At 43.2% G+C, this 13,844-nt stretch overlaps 1 protein-coding gene across 2 annotated transcripts in view; it reads left to right on the forward strand.

The window, feature by feature from the left end:
- Positions 1–13,844, forward strand: part of LOC139366437 (bromodomain-containing protein 8-like) — a 78,695-nt gene that overhangs the window by 3,233 nt on the left and 61,618 nt on the right. For both annotated transcript variants that reach the window (XM_071103921.1, XM_071103920.1), the window contains exons 2-10: positions 5,954–6,050; positions 6,174–6,243; positions 7,520–7,569; positions 7,694–7,816; positions 8,033–8,113; positions 8,290–8,354; positions 8,470–8,630; positions 8,903–9,094; positions 9,944–10,040. In XM_071103921.1, coding sequence (XP_070960022.1) covers positions 5,954–6,050; positions 6,174–6,243; positions 7,520–7,569; positions 7,694–7,816; positions 8,033–8,113; positions 8,290–8,354; positions 8,470–8,630; positions 8,903–9,094; positions 9,944–10,040 — 936 coding nt within the window. The remainder of the gene's footprint in view (positions 1–5,953; positions 6,051–6,173; positions 6,244–7,519; positions 7,570–7,693; positions 7,817–8,032; positions 8,114–8,289; positions 8,355–8,469; positions 8,631–8,902; positions 9,095–9,943; positions 10,041–13,844) is intronic.

Here is a 13,844-nt window from a genome sequence, read left to right on the forward strand (position 1 = left end):
ACACGGTTTCCCATGCTTGTTCAATGAACCATAAACAATTAATGAACATGCACCTGTGGAACGGTCGTGAAGACACTAACAGCTTATAGGTGGTAGGCAATTATGGTCACAGTTATGAAAAAACACCTGCACAGGATCGGTAAATCTGAACATCACACCTGCGGAACAGGTACAGGATGTCAACAACAACTGCCCGAGTTACACCAGGAATGCACAATCCCTCCATCAGTGCTCAGACTGTCCGCAATAGGCTGAGAGAGGCTGGACTGAGGGCTTGTAGGCCTGTTGCAAGGCAGGTCCTCACCAGACATCACCGGCAACACCGTCGCCTATGGGCACAAACCCACCGTCGCTGGACCAGACAGGACTGGCAAAAAGTACTCTTCACTGACGAGTCGCGGTGTCTCACCAGGGGTGATGGTCGGAGTCGCGTTTATCATTGAAGGAATGAATGTCACACCAAGGCCTGTACTCTGGAGTGGGATCGATTTGGAGGTGGAGGGTCCATCATGGTCTGGGGCGGTGTGTCACAGCATCATCGGACTGGGCTTGTTGTCATTGCAGGCAATCTCAACGCTGTGCGTTACAGGGAAGACATCCTCCTCCCTCATATTGGTACCCTTCCTGCAGGCTCATCCTTATATGACCCTCCAGCATGACAATGCCACCAGCCATACTGCTCGTTCTGTGTCTGATTTCCTGCAAGACAGGAATGTCAATGTTCTGCCATGGCCAGCGAAGATCCGGGATCGCAATCCCATTGAGCACGTCTGGGACCTGTTGGATCGGAGGGTGAGGGCTAGGGCCATTCCCCCAGAAATGTCCGGGAACTTGCAGGTGCCTTGGTGGAAGAGTGGGGTAACATCTCACAGCAAGAACTGGCAAATCTGGTGCAGTCCATGAGGAGGAGATGCACTGCAGTACTGACTGTTCAAATAAAATAAAAATGAAATGTATTTATATAGCCCTTCGTACATCAGCTGATATCTCAAAGTGCTGTACAGAAACCCAGCCTAAAACCCCAAACAGCAAGCAATAAAGGTGTAGAAGCACAGTGGCTAGGAAAAACTCCCTAGAAAGGCCAAAAACCTAGGAAGAAACCTAGAGAGGAACCAGGCTATGTGTGGTGGCCAGTCCTCTTCTGGCTGTGCCGGGTGGAGATTATAACAGAACATGGCCAAGATGTTCAAATGTTCATAAATTACCAGCATGGTCAAATAATAATAATCATAGGCAGAACAGTTGAAACTGGAGCAGCAGCACGGCCGGGTGGACTGGGGACAGCAAGGAGTCATCATGTCAGGTAGTCATGAGGCATGGTCCTAGGGCTCAGGTCCTCCGAGAGAGAGAAAGAGAGAATTAGAGAGAGCATACTTAAATTCACAAAGGACACTGGATATGACAGGAGAAGTACTCCAGATATAACAAACTGACCCTAGCCCCCCGACACATAAACTACTGCAGCATAAATACTGGAGGCTGAGACAAGAGGGGTCAGGAGACACTGTGGCCCCATCCGATGACACCCCCGGACAGGGCCAAACAGGAAGGATATTTTGACACCCCTTTGTTCAGGGACACACTATTCCATTTCTGTTAGTCACATGTTTGTGGAACTTGTTCAGTTTATGTCTCAGTTGTTGAATTTTGTTATGTTCATACAAATATTTACACATGTTAAGTTTGCAGAAAATAAACGCAGTTGACAGTGAGAGGACGTTTATTTTTTTGCTGAGTTTATATCTTAATTACATGAATATTCAACGCCCTGAGTCAATTCATGTTACAATCACCTTTTCCCAGCGATTACAGCTGTGAAGCTTTCTGGGTAAGTCTCTAAGAGCGTTGCAGAAACTGGATTGTACAATATTTGCACATTATTCTTTAAAAAACTCTTCTAGCTCTGTCAAATTTGTTGTTGATCACTGATCACAGCCATTTTCAAGTCTTGCCATAGATTTTCAAGCAGATTTAAGTCACAACTGTAACTAGGCCACTCAGGAACATTCAATGTTGTCATGGTAAGCAATTCCTGTGTATATATAGGCCGTCGTTGAAAATAATAGTTTGTTCTTAATTGACTTGCCTAGTTAAAATAAGGTCAAATAAAAATATTTGTAAAACATCTCCAGTGACGAACATTAAGATTATAGGCTTTGCAGTGTCCTCTTCACGACTGTCTTAGTGTGTTTGAACCTTGATAGTTTGTTGGTGATATGGACACCCTAGAACTTGAAGCTCTCAAACTGTTCTGCTACAGCCCGTCGATGAGAATTGGGGAATGCTCGGTCCTCCTTTTCCTGTAGTCCACAATCATCTCCTTTGTCTTGATCACGTTGCGGGAGAGGTTGTTGTCCTGGCACCACATGGCCAGGTCTCTGACCACCGCCCTATGAGCTGTCTCATCGTTGTCGGTGGTCAGGCCAACCACTGTACTCTTCTGCAAACTTGATGATGGTGTTGGAGTTGTGCCTGGCCATGCAGTCATGAGCGAACGGAGTACAGGAGGGGACTGAGCATGCACCCGAGGGGCCCCCATGCTGAGGATCAGCGTGGCGGATTTGTTGTTCCCTACCCTTACCACCTGGGGGCTGCCCGTCAGGAAGTCCAGGATCCAGTTGCAGAGGGAGGTATTTAGTCCCAGGGTCTTTAGCGTAGTGATGAACTTTGAGGGCACTATGGTGTTGAACGCTTAGCTGTAGTCAATGAATAGCATTCTCACATAGGTGTTCCTTTTGTCCAGTTGGGAAAGGGCAGTGTTGAGTGCAATAGAGATTGCATCATCTGTGGCTCTGTTGGGGCGGTATGCAAATTGGAGTGGGTCTAGTGTTTCTGGGATAAGGTTGTTGATGTGAGCCATGACCAGCCTTTCAAAGCACTTCATGGCTACAGACGTGAGTGCTACGGGTCGGTAGTGATTAAGGCAGGTTACCTTAGTGTTCTTGGGCACGGGGACTATGGTGGTCTGCTTGAAACATGTTGGTATTTCAGACTCTGACAGGGAGAGATTGAAAATGTCAGTGAAGACACTTGCCAGTTGGTCAGCGCATGCTCGGAGTACACGTCCTGGTAATCCGCCTGGCCCTGCAGCCTTGTGAATGTTGACCTGTTTAAAGGTCTTACTCACATCGGCTACGGAGAGGTTGATCACATAGTCGTCCGGAACAGCTGATGCTCTAATGCATGTTTCAGTGTTACTTGCCAAGAAGCGAGCATAGAAATAATTTAGCTCGCCTGGTAGGTTCGTGTCACTGGGCAGCTCGTGGCTGTGCTTCCCTCTGTAGTCTGTAATAGTTTGCCAGCCCTGCCACATCCAACGAGCGTCACAGCCAGTGTAGTACGATTCAATCTTAGTCCTGTATTGACGCTTTGCCTGTTTGATAGTTAAATATAGATTTTGGGTCGCCAGTTTACAAATAATATCCAATATTGTCAAAGTGGAATTATGTTTTAAAAAATGTTTACAAATTAATAAAAAATGAAAAGCTGAAATGTTGACTGAAGACAAGTATTCGACCCCTTTGTTATGGCCAGCCTAAAGTTCAGGAGTAATAATTTGCTTAACAAGTCACATGGACTTACTCTGTGTGCAATAATAATGTTATAACATGATTTTTGAACGACTACCTCATCCTTAATTACACTTTGGTTGGTGTATCAATACAAAGATGCATGTGTCCTTCCTAACTTAGTTGCAGGAGAGGAAGGAAACCGCTCAGGGATTTCACCATGAGGCCAATGGTGACTTTAGAGAGTTTAATGGCTGTGATAGGATAAAACTGAGGATGGAGCAACAACAAAAGTACATAATGTTACGATTCCAAAGCTATACGATACCACAGAGAACACGTTAATTATCACACATCTTGGAGAATATTTGCAATGTTGTACTTCTTGTTTGCGAAACTCTCCCCTGTAACTATTCCCCAGGTCGTTGCTGTAAATGAGAACGTGTTCTCAGTCAACTTACCTGGTAAAATAACGGATAAATAAAATAATCCACAATACTAACCTAAATGACAGAGTGAAAAGGAGGAAGCCTTTACAGAATAAAATATTCCAAAACATGCATCCTGTTTGCAAAAAAAGGTACTAAAATAAAACTGCAACAATTTGGCAAAGAAATTAATTTTATGTCCAGAATACAAAGCGATATGTTTGGGGCAACTACAACACAACACGCCACTGAGTACCACTCTTAATATTTTCAAGCATGGTGGTGTCTGCATTATGTTATGGGTATGCTTGTCATCAGCAAGGACTAGGGAGCGTTTAAAAATAATAATAAATTGAATAGCGCGAAGTACAGGCAAAATCCTAGAGGAAAACATTTATTCAGTTACTGTCCTGCTGAAAATCCCCTTTCAGCAGGACAGTAACCTAAAACACAAGGCCAAATATATTTGTTTTTTGTACCTTTTATTTAACTAGGCAAGTCAGTTAAGAACAAATTCTTATTTACAATGACGGCCTAGGAACAGTGGGTTAACTGCCTTGTTCAGGGGCAGAACGACAGATTTGTACCGTGTCAGCTCAGGGATTTGATCTTGCAACCTTTCGGTCCAACGCTCTAACACTAGGCTACCTAGGGGATAATACGCTAATGTCGCCAAATCAGCCAGTAGATGGTATGGGCATACTTGTCTAGAACACATCCATCTGTTGATATCGTCATGACAAAGTATATATTTCACTGAGCATATCTAAATCTCAACAATGTACCGAATTATTAATCTCTGTTTCTCCTTCCAAGTACCATGTGGCACTGCACCATGTGTGTCTGTTGAAAACAGAGATATTACAGAAAGGATGAGGGAGGTATCCCAATGGGCAATAAATGGAGAAACGCCCCACCCAACTGACTGTCGACCCATCGCATTCACGTTGTCCTAATGCTACACGCGGTTTCTAAACTAACCGTCACGCAATCCCTTCTCAAAGTCGGGGTACCTGCCTATTTTCCTCAAAAGTACGTAATGTTACAATTCCAAAGCTATACGTTACTACAGAGAACACGTTAATTATCACACATCTTGGAAAAGATTTGCAATGTTGTACTTCTTGTTTGCAAAATTCATGCCAAGGTTCCGTTTTTTAGCAGGCGCCCGATTGATTCCCATTCACTACTTGAAGGAGAGCTCTCCTTGTCCCAGAATGCAAAGCTTGGTCAATTGACGATGCACTGTCAACATACACAATGGCCGTTAATACGATTCAAATAGTTTCCCATCTCCTCAAAGGTATCTCTGTGTGAAAGAAACGTGCCCTGGGCAGATACGAACTGCAAGTTGAATTTATGTGAGAGAGACTCTTACATTTATATCACAGTTTGTTTAGCCGATTGCTAGCTAGCTACTTCACGTGCTGGTATTGTTGTGTGTAGCTATGTTTTCTAGCTACCTAACTAGCTAGCCAGCCCAGAGAGACAGCATTGTATTGTGGGTTTTGTAGTAGACTTGAGCTGCAACAGATTTCCCAAGAAGATTTTCACATTTCTTCCAACCTTGTTGTAATGACAACATGAAACATTTGTTCACAAAAATAGTTATCACATATTAGTGTTATTTAACACTATTAATCGTAGGAATTAGTGGTTTTGGGGTTGATTTAACCCTCCCGAGTGGCACAGTGGTCTAAGACACTGCATCTCAGTGCAAGAGGCGCCACTGCAGTACCTGGTTTGAATCCAGGCTGCATCACATCTGGCCGTGATTGGGAGTCCCATAGGGTGGTGCAAAATTGGCCCCGCGTCGTCCAGTCATTGTAAATCATTTGTTCTTAACTGACTTGCCTAGTTGAATAAAGGTAAAAAATATATAGGTTTTAACAAAACTCCCCCGGCCAGAAGATACTATCGTCTATAGGAGCTAAAGGTAGTTAGCATCTATGTATGGGCTATTGCTAACCTACCTCTTCCAATCTTCATCATTTCCTTATCTCTGTCTTTATGTAGAACACAAGATGCTGTCCGTTGGCCCGACGGAACCGTGGTCATTGAGGGAGAAACTATGCCTAGCCTCCTCTGTTATGAGAAGCGGAGACCAAAACTGGTAAACAAACACACACTACCAACTTTTTCCCATCTGTCATCTACATGTTTTTCTTTCTCTAGTGTGCATTGTAAACTTTTCTACATGGTCATTACACTACTTGATTGTCCTCCTGCCTTTCAGGGTGTCTGTCAGCAGAGCCATCAAGCCTTTCTCAGAGCAAGGCCGCCCTCCAGACTGGTTTTCTCAGAAGGTATGAGACAGACACGCTGTGACACAACAATTAATCTCTGTCATGATGAACAAGGTTAAAAGGTCAGCTACTATAAATGAGCACATGACCAAAAGCATGTGGACACCTGCTAGTCGAACGTCTCATTCTAAAATCATATGCATTAATATGGAGTTGGTCCCCCATTTGCTGCTATAACAACCTCCACTCTTCTGGGAAGGCTTTCCACTAGACGTTAGAACATTGCTGTGGGGACGTTCTTCCATGAGCATTAGTGAGGTCGGGCGCTGATGTTGGGCGATTAGGCCTGTCTCGAAGTCGGCGTTCCAATTCATCCTAAAGGTGTTTGATGGGGTTGAGGTCAGGGCTCTGTGCAGGCCAGTCAAGTTCTTCCACACCGATCTCGAGAAACCATTTCTGTATGGACCTCGCTTTGTGCACAAGGGAATTTTCATGCTAAAACAGAATCGTCTAGAATGTCATTTTATTCTGTAGCGTTAACATTTCCCTTCACTGAAACTAATGGGCCTAGCCCGAACCATGAAAAACAACCCCAGACCATTATTCCTCCTCCACCAAACTTTACAGTTGTCACTATGCATTCGGCAGGTAGCGTTCTCCTGGTATCCACCAAACCCAGATTCGTCCGTCGGACTGCCAGATGATGAAGCATGACTAATCACTCCAGAGAACACTTTTCCACTGCTCCAAAGTCTAATGGTGCCGAGCTTTAAACCACTCCCAGCCGACGCTTGGCATTGCACATGGTGATCTTAGGCTTGTGTGCGCCTGCTCGGCCATGGAAACCCATTTCATGAAGCTCCCAACCAACAGTTATTGTGCTGACGTTGTTTCCAGAGGCAGTTTGGAACACAGTAGTGAGTTTTGCAACCGAGGACAGACTATTTTTACACACTACACACTTCAGCACTCGGCAGTCCCATTCTGTGAGCTTGTGTGGCCTACCACTTTGCGGCTGAGCTGTTGTGGCTCCTAGACGTTTCCAATTCATAATAACAGCACTTACAGTTGTTCGTGGCAGCTCTAGTGGGGCAGAAATTTGACAAACTGACTTGTTGGAAAGGTGACATCCAATGACGGTGCCACTTTGAAAGTCACTGAGCTCTTCAGGAAGGCCATTCTACTGCCAATGTTTGTCTATGGAGGTTGCATGGCCGTGTACTCAATTTTATACACCTGTCAGCAACTGGTGTGGTTGAAATAGCCAAATCCACTAATACATTTATGTGTATATATAATGTATATAACTTGCTGTCTGTGTCTCTGACCCCCACAGCACTGTGCCTCTCAGTACTCTGAGCTGCTGGAGACCACAGAGGCTCCAAAGTGAGTACACAAACACACACATGCACTTTATTGGAGTATTCTGTTGCGTAGGCAGCTCTCCAGCTGTCACCAGAGCAGTTCCCACGTAGTGTAATCATGTGTCTAATGTACATTGCTGTTTCAGGCGTAAGCGTGGGGAAAAGGGTGAGGTGGTGGAGACCATCGAGGATGTAATCGTTCGAAGACTTACTGCCGAGAGGATAGAGGAGCTGAAGAAACTACTGAGAGACACACAGGACAAATACAGGTCAAGACATATGGGCACTCTTGCTCACACACCCATTCAATCTCTCACTCTGTCTTTCTGTCTCTCTCTCTTGTTATCTCTCTCACATTACACACACACACACTCATGCACTCTCCCGCTCTCACACATTAAACCCATTGCGCTCAATGCATAGCCAATGTTTCTGTTCAAAGCCATTGTAGATGACAATGTGACCTCTACTTCCTGCTCTGACAGGAAGCTGAAGAAGGAGGTGGATCTGATCCAGACCGGACATCTGGACTCCCGGCTGGAGGATCTGTGGACAGAAGTATCACAGTAAGAAACCGGTCTGTCTGTCCACCTGTCTGTCTCTCGATTTGTGTCTGCATGTCTGTCTGTCCACCAGTGTCTTTGTGTTTATTTGTTGTATACACTACATTGTGATTCAGAGTGTACATTCTGTACCAGATTTAGCAGTGAAGATTGTGTTTTAAAATGGTTTTGTTTGGAAGGAAAAAGAAGCAGGATGAGGATGAGGCAGATCTTAAGAGGAAGGCCACAGATACAGCCTATCAGGGTAAGCTTTGGCCTAATAGTAATAATAATCATCCAAATGTTTGGGCACCACTGATTGGACCAATGATTAAGCTCAGGAACTACTAGTGATAACAACCCGTACTCTCTGATCTCAGCTCGCCAAGCGGTTAAGAACACACCCAAGCGGGTGCCCAGTGTCACTGTACGCTCCCCTCTGGGTGCCAGTCCCACGAGCATGGAGGCACAGACAGATACCCCCACACGCCCAACAGACACAGCCATGCCCCAAGCAGAGGAGACCTCTGGCACTACTGTGGTAAGGGAAGGACCCAAGTACTGGTCATCATATGCCTGCTTTGTTTAGCTTTTTGTCTTCAACAGTTGTTGATGTGTGTATTGGTAGCAAATGACAAGTGACTTGCGTATTCTGTATTCAAGCACTGCCTTGCACATCCATCAGCATGCACAAAATGGGTCAAATACGGTCTAAGATAAATTCTATCAGTATTGGAAGGAATACAGTGGAAGTGCTGTGGTCTATTAAATAGAGGAGGATGGGGTTTTTTCTCCCCCATTCTGTCCACGTAGGCCCAGGGGGTGGCTGTGTTTCTACCATCGTCAGATGCTCCAATGGTGCTGCCTAAGGAGGGCAGCCTTGGGTCTCTGGTAGATGACTCCCCACAGAAGAGGCTCCTTAGTCAGAAGTCCACGCCGCCTCCCTCCCCTCTCCTCTCAGAGCTGCTGAAGAAAGGAAGCCTGATTTCTGCTAGCCCCAGACTGGTGAGAAATACAGAGGGATTTAAAAAATGGATGATTTGCAGTAATAAGGGATGAAATTATTGGATTATTTTGTGTTATATTGGATTATATTGGATGGATCTGTTTTAGGGAGAGTCCAGATTAAGTTTGACTTCACAAGCTACTGGTGTTGGAAATTCCTGTTTCAATTTGATCACTCTCTTGTTGCTGAGAATGTTGCTGCACCGCAGGAAATGCAGATGAGCTCCGTGATTTACATAAATTGACTGAAAACCCACACTAACACATGGTTATATTAAAGCGGCAATCAGCAGTTGCTACATACATTTTTGGACTTATAAATGAATGAAATGTACCCATTGATTCTTGAAGAATATAACTTCTAAATGCCTCATGAGCTTAGTTGAACTGTCATACCCCATCAGAACCACAAATATAATCTTGTTTAACTCCAATATTTGTAAATAAAGCAAATGTAAACGGCATAGTCTCAAAATATGGTTAAAACTATGATTTTTGACGTAATGGATGGTCAATCCTTGCATCCATAGCTCTGTCTATGCATTTTAGAGTGGTTACATTTCTCCAGCCCCATCCATCAGCTTTTTATCAAAACAAACTTTATTGTTTCAACTGCGAATTTCCCCTTTAACAGTATTGCACTTTTCATGTAGCCTACTTTTGGCCAGCTAATAGGCTAACAACAGATCACTCAATATTATGGACTAAACATTCAATACCTGTTGCTACAGAATTCTATTTCTGTGCCCATAAAGGTCAAATTCAGATCCTACATCTGTACCAAGCCGCTCAGTAAAAACAGTTGAATCAGGGATATTGTGTGTTGTTGATGTAATCTCTCTGGATCAGGTGGTGGAGGGGGATGTTGCTGCTGCAGGACTGGCTAATGGAGGAGTTCCCACTACAACCTTTGATATCCCAGCAGGCTTTGAGGTCGCCAGCTCCGGTAACTATGGCAACCGTGATATAACCCGACGCGCTAGCTGGCTGGCTGTTACGTGTTTGGGTTGATTGGTATTTTAGTTGAGTGCTATATGTGCTGGTGTGTGCTTCTGTGCTTTAAATGTTTTTTAGAAGCAAAGTGTGTGACTTGGTCCTTTTATTAGATGTACTTTGTTGTGTCCAACAGGAAACATTAGCCCCCCACTGCCCCACCCAACACAGTTTAAAACTGTCTCTCATCTGTTTCTCCTCCCCTCTCTCCCAAACTGTCTGTCTGTCAGTGTTTCTCTCTAAACCCAGCTGTCTCTCTCTCCCACATTGTCGGTCAGTGTTTCTCTCTAAACCCAGCTGTCTCTCTCTCCCACATTGTCTGTCAGTGTTTCTCTCTAAACCCAGCTGTCTCTCTCTCCCACATTGTCTGTCAGTGTTTCTCTCTAAACCCAGCTGTCTCTCTCTCCCACATTGTCTGTCAGTGTTTCTCTCTAAACCCAGCTGTCTCTCTCTCCCACATTGTCTGTCAGTGTTTCTCTCTAAACCCAGCTGTCTCTCTCTCCCACATTATCTGTCAGTGTTTCTCTCTAAACCCAGCTGTCTCTCTCTCCCACATTGTCTGTCAGTGTTTCTCTCTAAACCCAGCTGTCTCTCTTTCCCACATTATCTGTCAGTGTTTCTCTCTAAACCCAGCTGTCTCTCTCGCTCTAGAAAGGGAAGGAATATCTACAGTGGCAAGAAAAAGTATGTTGAACCCTTTGGAACTACCTGGATTTCTGCATACATTGGTCATAAAATTAGATCTGATCTTCATCTATCACAACAATAGACAAACACAGTCTGCTTAAACTAATAACACACAAGCAATTATATGTTTTAATGTTTTTATTGAACATCATGTAAACATTCAATGTGGAGGGTGGGAAAAGTATGTGAACCCTTGGATTTAATAACTGGTTGACCCTCCTTTGGCAGCAGTAAACTCAACCAAACGTTTTCTGTAGTTGCGGATCAGACCTGCACAGCGGTCAGGAGGAATTTTGGACCATTCATATTTACAAAACTGTTTCAGTTCAGCAATATTCTTCGGATGTCTGGTGTGAACTAGAGGTCGACCGATTATGATTTTTCAATGCCGATACCGATTATTGGAGGACCAAGAAAAGCCGATACTGATTAATCGGCCGATTTAAAAAAAAAAATATATATATATATATATATATATATATATATATTTTTAAAAAAAAATATATATATATATATATTTTTTTTAAAAAAAACGTTTTTATTTTATTTAATGTATTTGTAATAATGACAATTACAACAATACTGAATGAACATTTATTTTAACTTAATATAATACATCAATAAAATCAATTTAGCCTCACATAAATAATGAAACATGTTCAATTTGGTTTAAATAATGCAAAAACAAAGTGTTGGAGAAGAAAGTAAAAGTGCAATATGTGCCATGTAAAAAAGCTAACGTTTAAGTTCCTCGCTCAGAACATGAGAACATATGAAAGCTGGTGGTTCCTTTTAACATGAGTCTTCAATATTCCCAGGTTGTAGTTGTTATAGGAATTATAGGACTATTAGGACTATTTCTCTCTATACAATTTGTATTTCATATACCTTTGACTATTGGATGTTATTATAGGCACTTTAGTATTGCCAGTGTAACAGTATAGCTTCCGTCCCTCTCCTCGCCCCTACCTGGGCTCGAACCAGGAACACATTGACAACAGCCACCCTCGAAGCAGCGTTACCCATGCAGAGCAAGGCAAACAACCACTCCAAGTCTCAGAGCGAGTGATGTTTGAAACGCTATTAGCGCGCACCCCGCTAACTAGCTAGCCATTTCACATCGGTTACACCAGCCTAATCTCGGGAGTTGATAGGGTTGAAGTCATAAACAGCCCAATGCTTTAAGCACAGCGAAGAGCTGCTGGCAAAACGCACTAAAGTGCTGTATGAATGAATGCTTACAAGCCTGCTGGTGCCTACCATCGCTCAGTCAGACTGCTCTATCAAATCATAGACTTAATTATAACATAATAACACACAGAAATACGAGCCTTAGGTCATTAATATGGTCGAATCCGGAAACTATCATCTCGAAAACAAGACGTTTATTCTTTCAGTGAAATACGGAACCGTTCCGTATTTTATCTAACGGGCGGCATCCCTAAGTCTAAATATTCCTGTTACATTGCACAACCTTCAATGTTATGTCATAAATACGTAAAATTCTGGCAAATTAGGCGGGCCAAACTGTTGCATATACACTGACTCTGCGTGCAATGAACGCAAGAGAAGTGACACAATTTCACCTGGTTAATATTGCCTGCTAACCTGGATTTCTTTTAGCTTAATATGCAGGTTTAAAAATATATACTTCTGTGTATTGATTTTAAGAAATGCGTTGATGTTTATGGTTAGGTACAGTCGTGCAACGATTGTGCTTTTTCCGCAAATGCGCTTTTGTTAAATCATCCCCCGTTTGGCGAAGTTGTCTTTGTTAGGAATAAATAGTTTTCACAGTTCGCAATGAATCATGTTAGCAGGCAATATTAACTAAATATGCAGGTTTAAAAATATATACTTGTGTATTGATTTTAAGAAAGGCATTGATGTTTATGGTTAGGTACACGCTGGAGCAACGACAGTCCTTTTTCGCGAATACGCACCGCATCGATTATATGCAACGCAGGACACGCTAGATAAACTAGTAATATCATCAACCATGTGTAGTTAACTAGTGATTATGATTGATTGTTTTAATTTAATGCTAGCTAGCAACTTACCTTGGCTTCTTACTGCATTAGCGTAACAGGCAGTCTCCTCGTGGAGTGCAATGTAATCAGGTGGTTAGAGCGTTGGACTAGTTAACTGTAAGGTTGCAAGATTGAATCCCCAAGCTGACAAGGTAAAAATCTGTCATTTTGCCCCTGAACGAGGCAGTTAACCCACCGTTCCTAGGCCGTCATTGAAAATAAGAATGTGTTCTTAACTGACTTGCCTAACTAAATAAAGGTGTTTTAAAAAATCGGCTAAATCGGTGTCCAAAAATACCGATTTCCGATTTTTATGAAAACTTGAAATCGGCCCTAATTAATTGGCCATTCCAATTAATCGGTCGACCTCTAGTGTGAACTGCTCTCGAGGTCATGCCACAGCATTTTAAATCGGATTGAGGTCAGGACTCTAACTGGGCCACTCCAGAAGGCATATTTTCTTCAGTTGAAGCCATTCTGTTGTTGATTTACTTCTGTGTTTTGGGTCGTTGTCCTGTTGCATCACCCAACTTCTGTGTATTGATAGCCTTACATTCTCCTGAAAAATTTATTGGGAATTCATTTTTCTGTCGATGATAGCAAGTTGTCCAGGCCTTGAGGCAGCAAAGCAGCCCCAAACCATGATGCTCCCTCCACCATACTTTACAGTTGGGATGAGGTTTTGATGTTGGTGTGCTGTGCCTTTTTTTTCTCCACACATAATGTTGTGTGTTCCTTCCAAACAACTCAACTGTAGTTTCATCTGTCCACAGAATATTTTGCCAGTAGCGCTGTGGAACATCCAGGTTCTCTTTTACGAACTTCAGACATGCAGCAGTGGTTTTTTTTGGACAGCAGTGGCTTCTTCTGTGGTGTCCTCCCATGAACACCATTCTTGTTTAGTGTTTTACGTATCGTAGACTCGTCAACGGAGATGTTAGCATGTTCCAAAGATTTCTGTAAGTCTTTAGCTGACACTCTAGGATTCTTCTTAACCTCATTGAGCATTCTGCGCTGTGCTCTCTCTAGGGAGAATACCA

Source organism: Oncorhynchus clarkii, chromosome 14 (genome assembly GCF_045791955.1).
Source record: "Oncorhynchus clarkii lewisi isolate Uvic-CL-2024 chromosome 14, UVic_Ocla_1.0, whole genome shotgun sequence".
Taxonomy (NCBI): domain Eukaryota; kingdom Metazoa; phylum Chordata; class Actinopteri; order Salmoniformes; family Salmonidae; genus Oncorhynchus; species Oncorhynchus clarkii.